Source organism: Aulonocara stuartgranti (assembly GCF_965226115.1).
Source record: "Aulonocara stuartgranti genome assembly, chromosome: 5".
NCBI classification, from domain to species: Eukaryota; Metazoa; Chordata; class Actinopteri; order Cichliformes; family Cichlidae; genus Aulonocara; species Aulonocara stuartgranti.
Window position 1 is genome coordinate 14,963,894 of NC_138943.1, and position 18,480 is coordinate 14,982,373.

Sequence of the window (18,480 nt, forward strand, 5' to 3'; positions counted from 1 at the left end):
GAGATGCTTTTGTGGAGATCATTGTTTGTAATGAGCAGTTGTTTGAGTTACTGTTGCCTTCCTATCAGTTTGGAGCAGTCTGGCTCTTCTCTAACCTCTGGCATCAACGAGGCATTTTCACCCAGAGAACTGCTGCTCACTGGATTATTTTTTTTTTTTTCACCATTCTCTAAAAAAACCCTAGAGGTGGTTGTGAGGAAAATCTCTCTGAAATACTCAGTGGCGTGTTCACGGTCACTTAAATCGCCTGGTTTGTTGTGAAGTATTTCACCCACATGATCACTTTAGTGCCAACAATTACCCACTTTGTCGCAGTGCCACTCTTTTTGACAAAATGAGAACCATCATAGCTTCTGTTTGATCGTGATAATAACTGTAATAATGTAGTGTCCTGTGTTTTAATCTAACAAAGTAGACAAACAACTTTAATTAAAATGGGTCTGAACTGAAAGGTAAAATTAAATGATCTATATTGTTTTCCTTAAGCTACAGCTAGGTAACTTTAAATCAAATTACTGAATTTATGGAGTGTTGGTTTATGTCATGTTGTTTTTTTTTTTTTTTTTTTTAATTAAGGATGTTTGACCTCAAAGAAGAAAATGGAGTATGAATATGTTCTTCCTCTTTGTGTCATTACTCTTTTTAGATTTTAAGCGTAAGAGGGCTGAATCACGAGCACAAATTAATACACTAAAACTAAAACACAATGCAGATGCACAAATAAGCCATGCAGAATGAACAACGGTAAAACCACAAGTTTAGGGATTTAGACTATTGTAAACACTTGGTTTAAGACATTTTTTAAACTCTTTGATATGTATGTCACTGCAGCTTAAGCTGGGAGGTCCTGCCTAGCAGGGTGGCATAGAGTAAATACACATATAACGATGGAGATACATTATGGTATATCTACAGTGGCTATCTTACCACAATATAGCCAAACAACAACCCTATAACAAACATGCAGAGCCAGTTGATGGTCCCACAAACCACATAAGCAGAAGGACGCCAGACTTGTAGGAAGAGGTCAGCAAGGAGAACCATAGACACTCCAGCTGCAAGAAGATTCAAACATTAAAAAGCTATTTAGATATGAAGCTCAGTCAAGTATGGGCGCAGAAATCTTTTATATAGGAGTTGGGTAAAAAAAAAAAAAAAAAAGGAGTAACTCACAAGGCCCAAGCTCATAAATGCAAATGACACAAAAGATCAGAGTGATGTTCACATATGGGATCCATGAATTCAGATCCTGTAAAAGTTGGATTGATGGAATGAAGCCTCTAACATACAACAGAAGAAGAGGAAATGTGCTGAATGTATTTACCTTGATTGACAACATGACGGTAAGAACACACATGGTGATACCCATCAGTAGATAGCCATAGCCCATAAGTTTCTTTCTGCCAGCACGATCGATCAAGAAGGACTGATGCACAGCAAATAAGCAAAAACTGATAACAATGTTCTTCATGTTTGATTATTTTTTATGAAATCTTCGTATCGAGCATGTTCTTTCCTCTTTCCCAGTCTTTACTTCTTTATTATTTATGTAAATGATCAAATGTGCAGAATCGTGCCCAAGAAGTAAAACTAAAAGACATTTTTAGAATCACCCAATAACCAAGAGCTTTTTAGATGTAAAGTCTAATTTATGCAACTTTACTTACACACAACGTTATAGCGATGAGCTCTGTTGCTCCAATACCAATGGCCAAGTAATGCATCTTGTCCTCTGGCACTCCAGACTCACGGAAGATGTCAAAGGCGTAGAAGCACAGCTGAACAAGAGGATGACAGATGAAAGGGAACTAGAAACTGCAATTTCGAACAGATTTAAGTTGATAACTGTCATATCGGCAGAGAAACATAAGCATACAGCATTGATGCCGCAAAACTGAAGGCCAGCACAAGGGATGGCTAGAGTCAGCAGTTGCCATCGCACACAGCGAGAGGTGAGCAGATCCTTTACAGTCTTTGCCTTTTCTCCCTGAGACCTCTCCCGCTCCAACTGCATGTCGTCCAACTCCATCTTTAAGTTGTCCTCCTGCCACAGCCACTGTAAAGCTGTTGGACACAGAAATACCACAAGGATTACATCCAAAGTCTGTTCCATCAGTCTGCCAATTCAATTCAATTCAATTTTATTTATATAGCGCCAAATCACAACATAAGTCGCCTCAAGGCGACTTATGTTAGATCTTTACTGAGGTTTACTAGTGTGGTCAGTTACAACATTAAAAGTTCTGACGAATGAAAACAATTGTTTCTTTACAGTGGCAGTATCAGTTCATTTTTGCATTTTACATAATGGAGGAGAATAAAAATAGCCAAGATTCCAATGTGGTGCATTGGATGGCTTTGGAAAATGTGAAGGAGGACATAAATCTTGGACTTTTCACTGTATTTTTATAAGTTTTACAGCTTTCCCTGCTGATAAAGACATCCTCTATCACCAAATTATAGACTCCTGTAAATTTACACATGTACTTCTGACAATTTAAGCCATGCAGATAGTGTGTACTTCAATAACATGTTTCAGTTGAAATTGCTGAAACATGTTATTGAAGTACCAGTTTCACTGGTCCAACACACATAAAATCAAAGTGGGCTGTATGAGGCCCTCAGTGTTAAACGAGTTTGACATCCCTGGCCTAATATATCCTCCTGTTAATATCTGAGAGATCAGAGTGTCTGAAAGGCAGTGCCTGCTGTTAATAAACAACAAATGCTTATGCAATTACTGGCCATAGGTGACAGGAAGGCTTCCACTGTGAACAGCCCCAGCCCACCATCGCACACTTAAAACAGCCACGAAGAAGGACCAGATGAGCTGGTTGGTAGATTCGTCGATTGGAGTTTTGTACCTCACCATCCATGTGTAGTTCACAAAACTCTGAATGTGCTGCAGAAAGGTTAGCGAGGTTAAATAGACAAACTTTAGCAGCCAAACTTGACAAAATAGGCAATTTAAAGAAAACAATTTGGACAATCTGTAATTTGGTTGTTCTTATTTTCACATTTTAATATTGACATATGTTATCAACCCATTGGGTGATATTTTTAGTCTTATATCTTTTATAATGGGGTCAGTTCAGTTGTTATTTAGAAACAAAGTCTATGCAATATCAATTATATGCACATCATCATGGGTTTAGGAAACATTTATCCCGTGTGCAATAAATTATTGGTGCGCACAAAAAAAAAAAAAAAGAACTAATGGAAATGTAGGTACCAGCTTTATACTTTGATTTTTTCCCCCTTTCTTTGAATATTTATGTTTACCACATTTAGGTTTTCCAATTTCCAACAGCTCCTTGCATATGCACAAACAATTAAGTGGTGAAGTAAATAGAAAAATGGGTGATGGATGGATTGTTGAATAAAAGCTTCTTTGTGTTGTTTTTCATTTTTTTAATCTCATGTTTTTCTGAAAAATTTCAGTTAAAAAATGATTTAGTATACAAATAAGATAAGTTTAAAAAAAGTCTTATGTGACATTTTCTTAACCATCAGCACTTTTTAAATGTTTCTTCTTTCTCCTTTCTGGCTTTTGTGTTTCATGAGAATCCGATGCTAAAAGCAAACTGCATGGCGAGTAAGTAATATCACTACTGTTATTGTAAATTACAGTCAACAGGGACTAGAAATCAGCAAATCACAGGCTCTTTTCTACTGAATATCACATTGGAGGCAAATAACTTTTATGTGCCATCAAATGTCGTGACAAAAAGTTTGAAGAGCTTACTGGCTGGTGAAGACTTTAATAGAGCACTACTGTGAGGACATAATCTTTAACCATAGCAAACTTCATTACAGTGAGATATACAATAATACTGAGTGTGAACATATTTTATGTGTACACTGCGTAACTAACAGGCATCTTACCACTTACCAATGCTTTAAGCTTTGCAGTGATTAATAAAAACACGTACATGTTGCCAAACAGTCACTCCCTGCTGCTGTTACAGCTGTGCCTTATTTAGTAGATACAGACATGAAACTAAAATGTCATAATATTTTTTGAAGTTCAACATAAAACTAGCCAAAGGCGTTCTGCAGCATGTTTTTACAAATGTTGTACTTTTACTCAAACACTGTATTTAAGAATAGCTTTCAAAAACAATTTGTACTGTGTGTACGTTTTTGCAATTACAATTACAGATGCTTTGATTTTGCAGCATGTTCTGCTATTTTCTGTTTTCTTAATCAATTTGCAAAATGTAATGTATTTTTTTTTTTTGTGAATTTTGAATAGATGCAGCCTGTAATGCAGTCTTTATTTACCTAATTTTTAATCTTTATTGTGCTCAAATTATTAAAATCAAAGTAAAATCCAATAATATGTGACAATGCTGTTTTGCTGATTTCTTTATACAAAGCTCTTTCACAGAAATTAACGCTTCTGATCTGTTGGCAGGATACTGCAGGTCTGCAGTGGATGTTTCATATAGTTTTTTACTTTAATAGTAAAATCTTGTCCTTAAATGCATTTGTATAGGTTTACAGTGAACTAGAATAGATAGATAAAGCAACAAAGACCAGTTTACTCACATTTATACACTCTGTGACCTTGAGATTGTATCAATCATGTTTCATAAAACACGTTAATTTCATAGCACATGACATTCCCATAGTTGCTATCACTGCAGCTGTGCCAGTATAGTCTGTTTTCTGGTTAGAAATTAGTTTTTAATCTGTGACGCACACAGAAAAACATGAGAAAGTACAATGAGCTAAGGTCATGCGGCTCTGATACACAGATAAAAAGAACACCATTATTGACTGTGTGTGCAGCATGGGCGTGTTATGTTACTGCAAACGGAGTCCCTCGTTACACGTTTAAAAGATTTAACTGGTGTGTTTTTGTTATTCTTGTAACTTTTTCTTGTTTTTTTGTGTTGATGTTTCTGTCTCCAAAATGTTGTTTTCATTGACAGCCCGATGAAGATAAAATTTACTGATACACCAATGAAACGGAAGCAAACCTGAAAGGTTTGAAAGATGTCAGTGTTTAGCTGAGTGGCCTTATGGGCATGCATGATCTTGAGAGCTTGAACAGCTTGTGGCTACAACTGTAGCTGCCTCCACCAGTGTGTGAATGTGAGAGTGAATGAATAGTGGTATTGTAAAGCACTTTGGGTGCCTTGAAAAGCGCTATATCAATCCAAACCATTATTATTATTATAATGGTCACTACACTGGACAGCTCTTCAATGGCTGTTTTCTTGCAAAATCTTATTTTTGTGTCAGTGCTGATGGTGTACTTGCACATAAACCACTACATTGGACACTGATGTGTCACTCCATACCCTGCCACCCAGTCAAAAGGTATGTTGTCCACCTAAGTGGACATGTAAAAAACTAAAAGTACATGTTTCAAAAAATGAAGTTCAAAAATCTTTTTTTAATGCCTAAAGATGAATAAAAATACTTAAGAAAAATCCTGATCAAGGTTGTCATAATTCATGCATGAAAGTGTTAAGTCACTGCTGAACTGAACTTTAAAATATTTTGCTCATTTTTAAAATATGTGCTTCACAGTTCTCTGAACGTCATGAAATCTCAGCAATAAATTAGTAGATCTTTAAACTGTGCTTCAATTAACAGTCACCACATATCTTGTTAAATAAATCATCGCATACAAATCAAAAAATAAATAAAAGTATATTTGCTGCTCATGTCTTCTGTGCGCAATAACCAGCTGCTGTAATAAATGTATTATGATGATGATGATGATGGTGGTGATGATGATGATGATTATTGTTGTTGTTGTTATTCAAATTATTTGTTTCTTTATTGAGTATAATAACACTGGACTGTGTACAGTAGAACAAAACATTGTCTATCCCGAACACAAACTTTAGTCCACTTCAGTCTGAGCTCGGAGCTGTAAATGTGTTGTGATCAGTGGTTTCATATGTGTTTACTTTAATATTTATTTTTCCCCAGTGTTAAGTTTACAGTAGCTAATTAAGACAATCCAGCCTACAAATGCAATAGAGTATATGCAGAAAACAGTGTTGGAAAATAAAAACATTAGACTAAGGATAAAATATGTAGTGAAACTACAGGGTCAATGTGATCTATGAGAGTTTGTTTGTGCTAATGCTGATCCTTATTTCAGCAAGGTTTGTCTTGGATCCTTTTTTAAATGATAGTGATGATTGTTAAACATTGTCATGCTGGACTGGCATCAGTTTATTGTGGATGAAAGAATGGGTTTGGCAAAGGTTTGGCAACCACGGCTGTAAACAAGCTGCCATCATTCTGTAGTAATGATTTCAGAACCAAGATCTTGGGAAGTGTGTAAAGAAAGAGCAGACTGATAGGAGAGCATAGAGGGACCATGTTAGGCTCTAAACTACTGTGTTGTTGAAAAGCATTAGACGGGTAAACTTTGCTGTCCTTGCCTTGCTCATGTCTCTATCTTTCAATATGGTTATAGATCACAATGTTGACCAGCATGGCAAAGATCCCATCTAAGAGCTATTTCTGGCAACATTTTGGTGAAAATGTGTGTAAGATTACACTCAAATCAGCAGGAAGTCAGTTGGAATAGCCTTTATTTCTTCTGTTTTTTTGCTTTTGTGCTCTGATTTAAGACTGGACATTAATCTTCAGCCTCACGTTTTAGTCTCTGAAGAGAGCCACTTTAATATAAAGTGTTGTGCAGTCTTTAACAAAGACGTATAGACAGTTGTTATTTATTAATAATAATAAAAGAACAAAACATCATAAAAATGCATTTTTTTAATTTGCTGAATCAGGTCAGGTATCCAGCTCTGTCTAATAACAAAAATATGACTTTCTGTGGAAAAGATGATTTATACCTTATTACAGTACACTTAATATAAAGTAGTTTCAATGACTTGTTGTCTCACATCAATCAGTGACATAAAGCATAATGTGAAAAAGTCAAAGATAAATTCTTTTAATTGCCATTTTCCTCACAGGAAAAACATTTCAGATAATGTTTTTCAAAGATATGAAAAGCGGCTCCCAAACCACAAAACTTCTTCCCGCTGATGCAGATCAGGTCAAAGTAAGGCATGCGCTGGGTGTGACTGCATGTTTCTGGAGAAAAAGTCTGTCTACAAGGCTGTGGAAAGACACACTTCGCCCAGCTGATACTGAGGTTTGGTTTGAGCTTCAAAATGGTTTTCCTGGCCTTTGAAATTGAGCCTGTGAAATTCACGCATGATGACTGACAGAGACTTCCCCTTGGTCTCAGGCAGGAAAAGGCCAACATACAGTGCAGACAACAGGCAGATCGCTGCAAAAGGCACAAAGCAGTACTCACGCAGCCCGCTCTGTGAAGGGAAAACAAAATGTTATCAGTCATACGTTTATCAAACACTACATTAAAAATTCTGTGTATTCAAGTTATCATTGGGAGAAACAAGCTGTATTTAGCTAAGTACATTCACTATTTAAAAAAAATAGAGGGGGCAACATCAGGAAGGGCATCAAATCACTTATGTCAGGAGTGTTTAACTCCAGGCCTCAAGGGCCGGAGTCCTGCAGGTTTTAAATGGTAAAATGGTAAATGGCCTGCATTTGTATAGCGCTTTACTCAGTCCTTAAGGACCCCAAAGCGCTTTACACTACATTCAGTCCTTCACAAACTGGTGACGGAAAGCTACATTGTAGCCACAGCTGCCCTGGGGTGCACTGACAGAGGCGAGGCTGCCGGACACTGGTGCCACCAGGCCCTCTGACCACGACCAGTAGGCAAACACGGGGTTAGTATCTTGCCCAAGGATATTTGTCATGCAGCCAGGAGGCAGCCAGGAGGCAGCCTGGGATCGAACCACCGACCTTCTGGCTGACCTGCTCTGCCACCTGAGCTACAGCCACCCCAGGTTTTAGATGTGTCCTTGATCCAACACAGCTGATGTAAATGAATAAATTACCTCCTCAACATGTCTTGAAGTTCTCCAGAGCCCTGGTAATGAACTAATCACTTGATTCAGGTGTGTTGACCCAGGGTGAGATCTACAAACTGCAGGACACCGGCCCTCGAGGCCTGGACTTTGAGACCCCTGGAGTAGTGAGTAGTGGGAGTAGGATTCACACCCATCCACTTAGAAAGCTGTATTTTGATATTTTGCAGTTATACATTTTTTTAAGCCATATACTAAAAGAAATATTAAAAGAGGATTCTTTTGTACATCACTTATAGGGCCTGTATATTGATATACTGATGCATCATGACTGTTAATCCCTATTGTGGGTTGAACTCCAAAAATGCTGCTCCTAAATTTGTGTTCTTACCAGCTCCAATATTAAGATGGTAAGCTATCTAATAGTCAGCATTTTAACACAAATGGTATATAATTGTAATGTTGGAGGAGTGCTACTGTCTCATTTGGCATCTTGGTTTTCCGACATGGACTAAACCCATGTGACCCACTGGCTTTTCTTTTCTTTTCTGTTTTCTGTAGTGGTAGAGCTGGGACCCTATTCAGAGAGACAAGTAAATGTCAAACACCACACTGAAAACTAACCTATCTTTGTACCATCTAGCCATCTCCACTAATAAATAACATGGTAACATGAAAAGCGCTTTATACAGTGCCCCAGTCTTGTCTTAGTAATAATATTATTGGCATATGAACACCATTCTTGTGCTTATTTCTCCTCGCTGCAGGTTTGCTAATTGGATGGATGCATGGACAGATGGACAGACGCTGACTAAAGTGTGGATGTAGCAACAGACTGACTACTAAAAATGGGAAGATCATTCCAACGACGAACAGGTTGAGCCACATCATGGAGCCAGCAATCATGTAGGCTGCCGGCCGAGCCGCCTGATTGAAGATCTCTGTGGGAAGAATGCCAGTCACTCCAGCTGAGAAAAACAAAAAAAACCAAACAAAACCGTACTGGTTAGATATATCAATATAACATATCAATATAACCACTGTATCACACTTTTACACACTCCTGCAGTACTCTGTAGTGTATCAGAGTTTAAAGTGATACAGTGTGTAGTCATTTTACTTTAGTTGTGGAGATGAACAAAGGAGTAGCCAACCAAGTAAGATGCTGAAAACTGATAAAATGTAGTAAATATGTTGATCTAAATAAGTAAAATGTGTAGATAGTAAAACACGATGACATTTTGTTTCAAATGTATGTTTGAGTACTGAAACATTTTGAACCTGTCGCATGTAAAATCCCGGTAAAAGACTTACCTGGTCCCATGCCAAAGCTGAGAATATAGGTGTAGACACAGGTCATGGTCAGGTACGACATCCAGGTTGTATGGTGCTGTGTGCATGTGGGGAGGAAAGCAGTGAGCAACTCCTAGTCAAGAACATTATTATATCTGACAGAGACCATAGAGTTGTGACAAGAGAAGTCTGTAAAAACCCCAAATCCCAAATATGTCACATCACTTCCTACTTTACCCTGTGTGTGTGTGTGTGTGTGTGTGTGTGTGTGTATATATATATATATATATATATATATATATATATATATATATATATATATATATATATATGGTGCAACAATACTCGTATCGATATTGAACCGTTTGATACAGTGCTTTCGGTTCGTACGCATATGTATCGAACAATACAAAATTTGTAATTTATTTTTATCAGCTTTCCTTCTGACGATGCTGTCTGTGTTGAGCGCTCAGTGAATCTGCGTTCGACTACTCCGCCTAGGCTGCACTGTCGAGCGCAGATCCACTGAGCCTTCAACACAGACAGCATCATCAGAAGGAAGAGCGCAGGGCAAGCTAGCAAGACAGAAGTTAAGGTCTCCTTGCAACATGGCAAATTGAACCTCCCCCACCCTCATTCAGATCTGGCGTTTGGAATTATTTTGGTTTTCATGTGACATATGACCCTGAAGGTAAGCGCGTCATGGACTAAAGTAAAACAGTATGTTGGATGTGCCACGCAATACTCAATTACATGGGTGGGAACTAGTGTGTTAGCGCGGTTAGGGTAGCTCGTTGACAGAGATTTGCCGTGTTGTGGCGTTGACGTCATTTCAACGAGATTAACGCTGACAGCACTAGTGGGAACACAACGAATATGACTGCACATTTACACCGACATCATCCTAGTGCAAAGACAAGTGGAAGCAGACAAAAACAACAAGCATGCATGCTACAAACTTTACCCGAGTCATTTAGACAGCCGTTAGCACATGATTCTCCTTATGGGGACCTGATATGTTTAATATTGTGGCGAGCTCAGACAAGGAGGAGACGGAGGTGTCGTTTGGTCTTGCTTCCCGTGAGCTAGCCAGGGAGCACAGCCGTTTATTGACATCTGCAGAAGAACACTGCCGCTAGCTAACTGCTCAGCGCGGCAACCGCACAGCAACAACAACACACAGAGCGCCCTCTGACCCCGGAAGGACACACCGTCGCAGCGAGAAGGCGTCACCCGTCACTATGGCAACATAAACAAAACATAACTGTACAAACAGAACCCCGAACAGCCCTGACCCGCTACATAGCCCCCACCTAAGGGGTCAGTCGTCCCCGACGACCCCATTTCCCCACACAAAGTCCTGCAAATGTCCAGGTGCCTTCTTTTGTCACTCGGGTCAGAACATGGGGTGCCACCATCATCCCACTTCTGACACCAATGTGGCGAGCTCAGACAAGGAGGAGACGGAGGTGTCGTTTGGTCTTGCTTCCCGTAAGCTAGCCAGGGAGCACAGCCGTTTATTGACATCTGCAGAAGAACACTGCCGCTAGCTAACTGCTCAGCGCGGCAACACCACAGCAACAACAACAACAACAACACACAGGGCGCCCTCTGACCCCGGAAGGACACACCGTCGCAGCGAGAGGGCGTCACCCGTCACTATGGCAACATAAACAAAACATAACTGTACAAACAGAACCCCGAACAGCCCTGACCCGCTACAATATGCTGCTGAGAATATAGCCCAGAAGAAGCGTATAGTATAGCTTTTATTTTGGAAAGAGCCATTTCTCTGTAATAAACTCTCTTTTCCAAAGATGAGTGATTCCTCAATCAGATACAGGGCTTGCACAATCGCTAGCCCGTTACGTCGGGCTAGCGATTTTGCAACCCCAGTCGGGCTACCAAACTCTCTCTCCCGTCGGGCTATTGTAGGAAAGAAGGTGCGCATTCGCTGTCAAAAAAAAAAAACGCGCACAAGATATGAAGTTGCAACGCGTGTTTGCATACATAAGATTTTCTGGAGGAGGACAGACATTTGTTTAAAACTCTTAAAGATGTCGAAGAAGCTCCTTTAAGCAATTACTTTGGTGTTCCTCTACCTCCAAAGAAATGTCAGAAGGAGTCCGAACCACAAAAGAAGCGCGTATTCTCGGAAAAGTGGTTGCAGGAGGTGAGCTGGCTTCAAACAAATGATGAACGCACAGAGATGTGGTGAGGAATGTGCCGTGAAAATCCCACTTTAGCGGACAAAAACAGTGCTTTTTATATGGACGCAAACGCGCCTTGCAACTTCTTATCTGGTGCGCGTCTTTTATTTTGACAGCGAATGCGCACGTGCGGACCACTTATGTGCACCCGTGTAAATAACATAATGTTCTGCCGGGTGTGTTGTTGGTTTTCTCTCGATTTCTGAGTCGACAAGCGCCTTTGTTACTGGGACCAGTCATTTTAAGAAAGGCCCCCATTAGAACCCATGAGAAATGCAAGAAATGCATTATTGCTCAGTCTGCAATATCTTTCCCAGAACAAACACCAATTGCAAATAACATACGAAAAATAAACCTGAAAAATCTGTTTAGAACAGCGTATTATGTTGCAAAGAGTGAACTACCACTGGCAAAATTTAGCAGTCTTTGCAAACTTCAAAAAGCAAATGGCCTAGATCTTGGTTCCACTTGCCTCTTACCTGTGACTTCAGCGGAAATTTCAAATTCAGGATCTGACACAGACTGATTCATGTCATACACAGTTCTTACAAGTTCATAGAAATTTCTGTTCAATTAGAACCAAGTATTTGAGTTGATGATTGTAATTTTTATACAATGTTGTAATTTGTTTTTCAATAATTTTTTGATTAATGTTTTGTTTCCTTTACAATATTATACTTTAATGTATAATATTGTAAAGGAAACAAAACATTAATCAAAAAATTGCTCCCTTTTTTATTCGGGCTACTTACATTTATTTTGGGCTACCAAAAACTGAAGAGTCCCTGCCCGAAGGGCTACCAGGGATTTTGAAATTTTGAGAGCCCTGAGATATATTTATTTTTTTTAATTACTTTTGTTTCAGCAACATTAAATTTAAAAACTGTACTTTTGAGTTAAAATATATATTTATAATTTTAATAAATGACAAATTAAAAAAGGCATGAACAATTCTTTTGTATCGAAAAAATATGGAACCGTGACACCAAAGTATCGTATCGAACCGAACCGTGAATTTTGTGTATCGTTGCACCCCTAATATATATATATATAATGTTCTTCCTCTACCCCCCCCCCCACACACACACACACACACACAATTTTTGCACATGTCGAGGAGCGTGTCAGGCTACATTTCACTGTGTGTTATACTTGTATAACTATGCATGTGACAAATAAAGAACCTTGAACCTTGAACCTCTATTGTTTGTCCATTATGCATTTCTCTTCTCTCTAGATAAATATCAACATGTGCCTGAATGCTAGCTCACAATGCCTCCCAGTGGTTCGATTTTGACACTGATGTGTCTTAGTTCCTTACCACTGGTTAAAGCTCATACAAAATAATCATAATCCTTAATAAAGTACAGTAACTATCAAGAACTAGATGGCTTTAGTCACTTTAGTCAATCTGGGGAAACCTGGTTTAATGACAGTACAGATGACTACGATAACACCTAAATTCAATATTGTGTGTGCATATATATATCAAATAAATGAGCTGATGTTCACATTTAAAGTAAGCTGATTACCTCAAATGACAGAGCGATCGTGAAGACGACAGCCCAGAAGGTCATGAGGGTGAAGCCTCCTGCCAGCATGAACCTCCGACCTTTGTGCTCTACCAGCAGGTTCTAAGAGAATCGTAATGTGCATCAGACTCTGTTCTTATTGTGTCAAATGAGAACACGAGAGTTAGGTAACCAACATATAGCAGAAAGAATGACTGAGCGAAAGCAAAGTATTTTTATTTTATTAGTATTAGTTTTTGAAGAAAGCAAAGTGGAGTAAACATACTCAGAATATGGCTGTTAAATACTTTGTTTAGAGGTAAGCCCATCTCTCTCTTGTGTCATTTATAAACAGTTAATGTATTTGTAGTCAAAATGGGCAGCCTCTTTTTAAGTTGGGAAGGCTAATGCTGCAAGTAAATAACTTTATCTGCGTCTTTGCAATGAATTAGATAAATAGTTTAATAGAAGTCAGTCAGTTAACGTTAGATACAAACAACTATCCAGATTTTTCTAAAGGAATCAGAATCTGTCTACTCTGACCCCTGAAGTTCATTACACAAACTACAATAATGGTGTCACAATAACACTACATGAAAACACAAGTTTGAAGGTTTACAGACCTTCAAACTTGTGTTTGCTTCTTTGCTCTTTTCATTAACCTATTAAAATCTCGTTACTGCTGTGAAGGTCAATAAACTTGTATGAAAAACTTTTTACATTTAAACAGACAAACAAACAAGATAAACCCCATAATTCTGTAGCTCGTAGGACCACTTTAGCAGAAATCACTCAAAATATTCCTTTTCTGTATATCAGTCTTTCACATTGTTGTGCAGGAATTTTAGCCTACAGTTCTTTACAGTGTTGCTTCAGTTCATTGAAATGTGCAGGCATTTGTTTGTGCACACCTTTCTTAAGGTACTGCCACACTTTTTCAGTCAGGTTGATGTATGAACAACACCTTGTTTATTCTCTTTTCAAGTCATTCTGTTGTAGATGTTCCCCTGTACGGGGTATGTATGGGCCAAACCAGAAAACTTCCCAAACTTCTGCTTTTATAGGACACAACACATGCTGATGATCCATTAATCAAGTGTATTTAAATAGCAGTGCCTGACTGCTACCTACTCTCTTAATTCCTAGGGAAGCAGGAAACATATCATTAAGTTTATTTTGTTTTTATTTTTTGTCAATTATTAAGGATTAAAGTAAAGGGAGCATCAGCTACTGCTTGTGTCTTTATTTTCCCTGCATGCAATGGCTCTGTCCCCCACCGGAGAGGCACTCCCCATTGTTACAGAACTGTTAGTTTAACTTGGTGTCTTTGTATCCACAGAAAGATTCAGAAATACCCAGAAAAACAAAAGGGTTATAATGACTCTTTAGCAATTCAATCAATTTTTTACAGACTTCGTAGCTATGCGTAACGTTGTGCAACCTGCTAAAATGATTGCTGTATCACATTTACGCAAGGTCATGTAGGTGTTCCCACTTACTGGCTGCATATACACTAGTAGGGGTTATTTTCAGTCCTTATTCTGCAGCCTTCAATACAGCTTTAAAAACAATGCAAACAGTCTCTCTTTGGATGTAGCTGGTTACATAATGTGAGCTTTAATTATGGGTACTTACACACATTATACAGGCTGTGAATTCACATGTCCCGGTGCCGATTGTAGCATACTGGATTTTGTCATCTGATATTCCAGCCTCTTTAAACACATATGATGCATAAAAGTAAATCTGCAAGAAAAACAGAAGATGTGAGGTCACTTAAAACCATCATTCGATTTTCACAAGATTTTAATAAGCTGATTACGGTAGTATTTGTACAAAGGTAATAGTGTTAATACCCACTGCCCTCTCTAAAACCTCAAGCATGTGGTTAAAAGCCTTGAAACACATGATCATGTAGTCAGCGCTTTTCCTCATGACAAACTTGTAGCTCTCAAATTTAGTCTGTATGTGTGGCATGAAGGTTCCTATCAGGCTCTTCAAGCAAAACAACAGGCATCACATATTATTCATTCAGCAGTACAGTGAGGCCTGATACTTAATCACCAGCATACATAATTAATGTGACATGCAGAAACACTAAGAAACCCATCCATCATCTAAAATTTCTGATCAACTTTCAAATTAACCTGTGGCCAAACAAACATCTGATGCATTTCAGGATAAGTTACAGCGATCCTGACACACCCTCACAGCCAGAACACACACAAAACATCTCTCAGATCACAGCACGGATGAAATTTCTTCTTACCGAGTCATTGCCACAGAGCTGCATGGCACTGCTAATGATCATGACAGAGATGAGCTGCCAGCGTACAGAGCGATCAGTAAAAAGCTCCCAGGGGTGGCTCGCCCTCATTCCTTTGGTTTCGGCCTGTTCTTGCAGGATCTCATCCAGCTCGCTACTCTGGACCTCACAGCCTCGCAGGCGTCTCAGAGCTGAACATAAAAATCAAAAAATAAAATTAACACCTGATAATGATTTCTGTCTAAAATATGTTTTTATATGAAAAATATCCTGAGCTGAGAGTAGGGGGTGATGTACTGTTTGCTGCTGGTTGACATAATACAGTACGCACCATTAATACAAGCCTCCTTGTCTCCTCTATCAATGAGCAGATATCTGGGACTCTCTGGGAACCATGGCAGGGTCAGGAGCTGAATGAGTCCAGGAATGGCATTACTGGCAAGAAGGTACTGCCAACACGGCTCACTGCCCAAAATCTCTCTTTAAAGAAATAATCCAGAGTGTTACTGTGGATATTTGTGAAATCTACTTAACACATTTCTTTGTCAACAGATTATAGAGTATATGGACAATTATAAGCTGCACGATGAACAAACCTGAGTCCGACCACCTGTCCTAACACGACACCGAATGCTGTAAACACAGCTGATGACAAAGAGATAGCTCCTCTTAAGTGCTTTGGTGCACTTTCTCCAAAATACATGGGCTGCACATTCATGCTGATACCTGTAGAATGATCATGTCCTTTTAGGAGTGTTTGTTGAATAGTTATTTTTATTATATTATAAAATATATTTTGCTTGCATTGCTCTGTTATACCTGAGTTTACCGGTTTGCATGCATATTACTTATATGTTGTACTAACATACCGGCATTTATTCCAACCAGGACACGTGAGATCATGATCATCTCAAAAGATCTGGCGGTTCTACTCGTCAGTGCTAAAAGTGCAGCAGTCATGAGAAAAATGTTGTTCAGCAGCAGGCACTTCTTCCTTCAGGAGAAAAAAGAGGACAGTTATTTTTAATTATTATTATTTTTTTAATACAGACTGATGGATGAGATGTTACGTCATATTACAAGACCACTACGCAGAAAAATTTATTCTAGAGCTTTGGTTGAGTGTCACAGGAAGACTTGAACATTGTTAGACTTTTAGTTTTGTGGACACAAGAAAAAAAACCCAAAGCTTCATCATTTAAAAGCACTACAGTAAAAGTGCAGGAATCAATCATAATCAACATGAGTATAAAAGAAAAAACTCAAGTCATTATATAAATATGTAGTGTTGTGCAAAAGTCTTGGGACAAGTCTCCTTTCTTTATATTTAGTTTCCAAGGATCTAGACTTCTTGTAACTTTTTGAAACAAATGAACCAGTTTTAGTATCTTTCAGCTTTTTGTTATAAGCAACCTGTTGTAAAGCACATAATTTGTCTACATTTCTTTCACTGAATTTATGAAAATGTAAAAGATAGCACAGTTTGAAAGCATAAAATAGTATTTTTGCACCACCAAGGTGCTAATAGCTGAAAAGTGTGCTATTTTTGGCATGGTGTGCAGTGTGTCCTTAAAAAATTTGAGGAAACTGAAGACAAGAGAAAAACAGAAAGTCTCTTCATCTTGACAGAGAAAAGAACAAAAGGCAGCTAACATCCAACAAGAGTTCTGAATACCTTAAAGCAGCCTGGAGAACGATTCCTGAAGACTACTTAAAGAAATTACAAGAAAAAAAAAGCTGCTTAACACAGTTCAGAGTGTGTTCAAGAGTAAAGGGGGTCATACCAAATACTGACTTGCAAACTCGTTGGAATTGTTCAATTTTGTATATGCTGTATTTTCACATATGTTTGCACACTGCTCCTACTTTCTATTTTCCTAGCACAGTATAAAGAAATGAGTAGTGGTGCAAGACTTCTGCAGAGCAGTATTTACACGTGATGGAGGAAAGTAAATGAACGATCTATCATTCGGACAGCAGGTTGATCATTTGTTCTTTGCATGTTGAAGTCTCAATTTGTAACCTAGTGCACATGTGCTTTTACACCTTTACACGTGCATTACCTCCCAAAGCGTATGGTCATAGGTCCTGCAATAAGAGCTCCAGCAAACCCCCCCAACGAGAAGATGGAGACAATGATTGTCCAGACTAACGTCACCTGGTATTCCTCCAGCTGGACGTCCCATCGCTCCAAGAATGTTTCGTTGATAAAACTTTGGATAAACTGTGAGAGAAGAAGAGTCAGGCCAGCACTTATTACCACTTTCATTACATCTGAGCCACACTGTAGCTCCTTTAGCCAGTTTTTATTATTGATCTTCTCAGCAAAGAAACCTTAAATATTATATTTTATGAATCCACATCAGGAAGCAGGTGTCAGTGTTATTGTGAATTATCAAAAGGTTACAGAATTGTTTGCTTCTGGGTAAAGTTTGTGCTCTTTAATCAGTGCAGCTGCTGGGCAAAACATAACACTGCATCCAGAATCAGTTCCCAAAAAACCCTGAAACCAATACAATAAGAATGACTAATCACAGGCACAAGTAACCCAATTCTTGTTTTTGCCAAATTACACCGTGACCCAAATGTGAAATAACAGGCAAGAGTTTTCATAAGTAGCTAAGTACATGTACTATCAGTGCATGACTCTTGTCAACTCTTTTAGAAACCATATGTACTCACACGTATGTGTATAGCTATAAAGTAATGGCAGGAAATCATTTAAAATACAAAAACTTACAGTTGTGGGAGCATTCATTATTGCCAGGTTATATCCATACTGAAGAGTCCCTCCAATGGATGCAGAAGCAATCATCAGCACCAGTGTCAGAGGACTGCCCTGTTAAAATAAACAGACAGACATACAGACAGACAGATAGCTAGATCACAGTTGTTTTGTTTTGTTGTTACATTGTCTTAGAAAAAAATTATGTGTGTTAGAAATGTAGTAAAATCACATTTAAAAACTAAAGCCTGTCACATTACCCTGCAAGGTGTATCACCTAAACAGCTACCAAGTAATATAGCCATGCTGCACATCTGCATAAAGCTTCTACAAACACAGTAAAGGTATTTTAAACTCCAAAACAGACGATTTACTAAAAAAGACAAATTTGCTCAATTACCTTTTGTGCACCAGCATGCGACATTGTTGGTCAAAGGAGGTGGTAAAATGCTAAAAAGAAGTGGCACGATCAAGTCTGAAAACAAACCAGGCGTCAGTCCCCCATCAAATAATCCTCTACGCACAAGGTCAAGCCTGATTGGCTGCAGTTTTGCAATCAGCAGGTTGACGCACACACACGACCAAATAGATC

At 38.6% G+C, this 18,480-nt stretch overlaps 2 protein-coding genes and 1 long non-coding RNA gene across 4 annotated transcripts; 1 reads left to right on the forward strand and 2 right to left on the reverse strand.

Annotated features, from left to right (window-relative positions):
* Positions 1–918: 918 nt before the first annotated feature.
* Positions 919–5,039, reverse strand: LOC309707399 (solute carrier family 2, facilitated glucose transporter member 9-like; the record flags this gene model as incomplete). The annotated part of the gene is made up of 7 exons (XM_082534707.1): positions 919–1,055; positions 1,174–1,249; positions 1,325–1,426; positions 1,668–1,778; positions 1,877–2,064; positions 2,746–2,902; positions 4,986–5,039. 7 exons carry the CDS (start codon positions 5,037–5,039, stop codon positions 919–921), a joined length of 825 nt encoding a protein of 274 aa, XP_082390833.1.
* A 1,966-nt stretch (positions 5,040–7,005) lies between these two features.
* On the reverse strand, positions 7,006–18,354 carry slc2a11a (solute carrier family 2 member 11a). Of its 2 annotated transcripts, XM_082533411.1 has the most exons (12): positions 18,289–18,354; positions 17,904–18,002; positions 17,227–17,387; positions 16,033–16,157; positions 15,760–15,889; positions 15,495–15,643; positions 15,167–15,354; positions 14,533–14,643; positions 12,919–13,020; positions 9,198–9,273; positions 8,724–8,851; positions 7,006–7,310 (listed from the first exon to the last, which is right to left on the reverse strand). In XM_082533411.1, the coding sequence occupies exons 1-12, from the start codon at positions 18,310–18,312 to the stop codon at positions 7,092–7,094; spliced, it is 1,512 nt and encodes a 503-aa protein (XP_082389537.1). In that variant the 5' UTR covers positions 18,313–18,354; the 3' UTR covers positions 7,006–7,091. The 2 variants fall into 2 exon arrangements, with proteins under 2 accessions (XP_082389537.1, XP_082389538.1); XM_082533412.1 differs by lacking the exon at positions 18,289–18,354 and having other exon boundaries at positions 17,322–17,387; positions 17,904–17,989.
* Positions 7,323–8,740, forward strand: LOC309706678. The gene is made up of 4 exons (XR_014276769.1): positions 7,323–8,050; positions 8,183–8,293; positions 8,445–8,550; positions 8,651–8,740. It is a non-coding gene; the product is annotated as an uncharacterized lncRNA (long non-coding RNA).
* Positions 18,355–18,480: the final 126 nt, after the last annotated feature.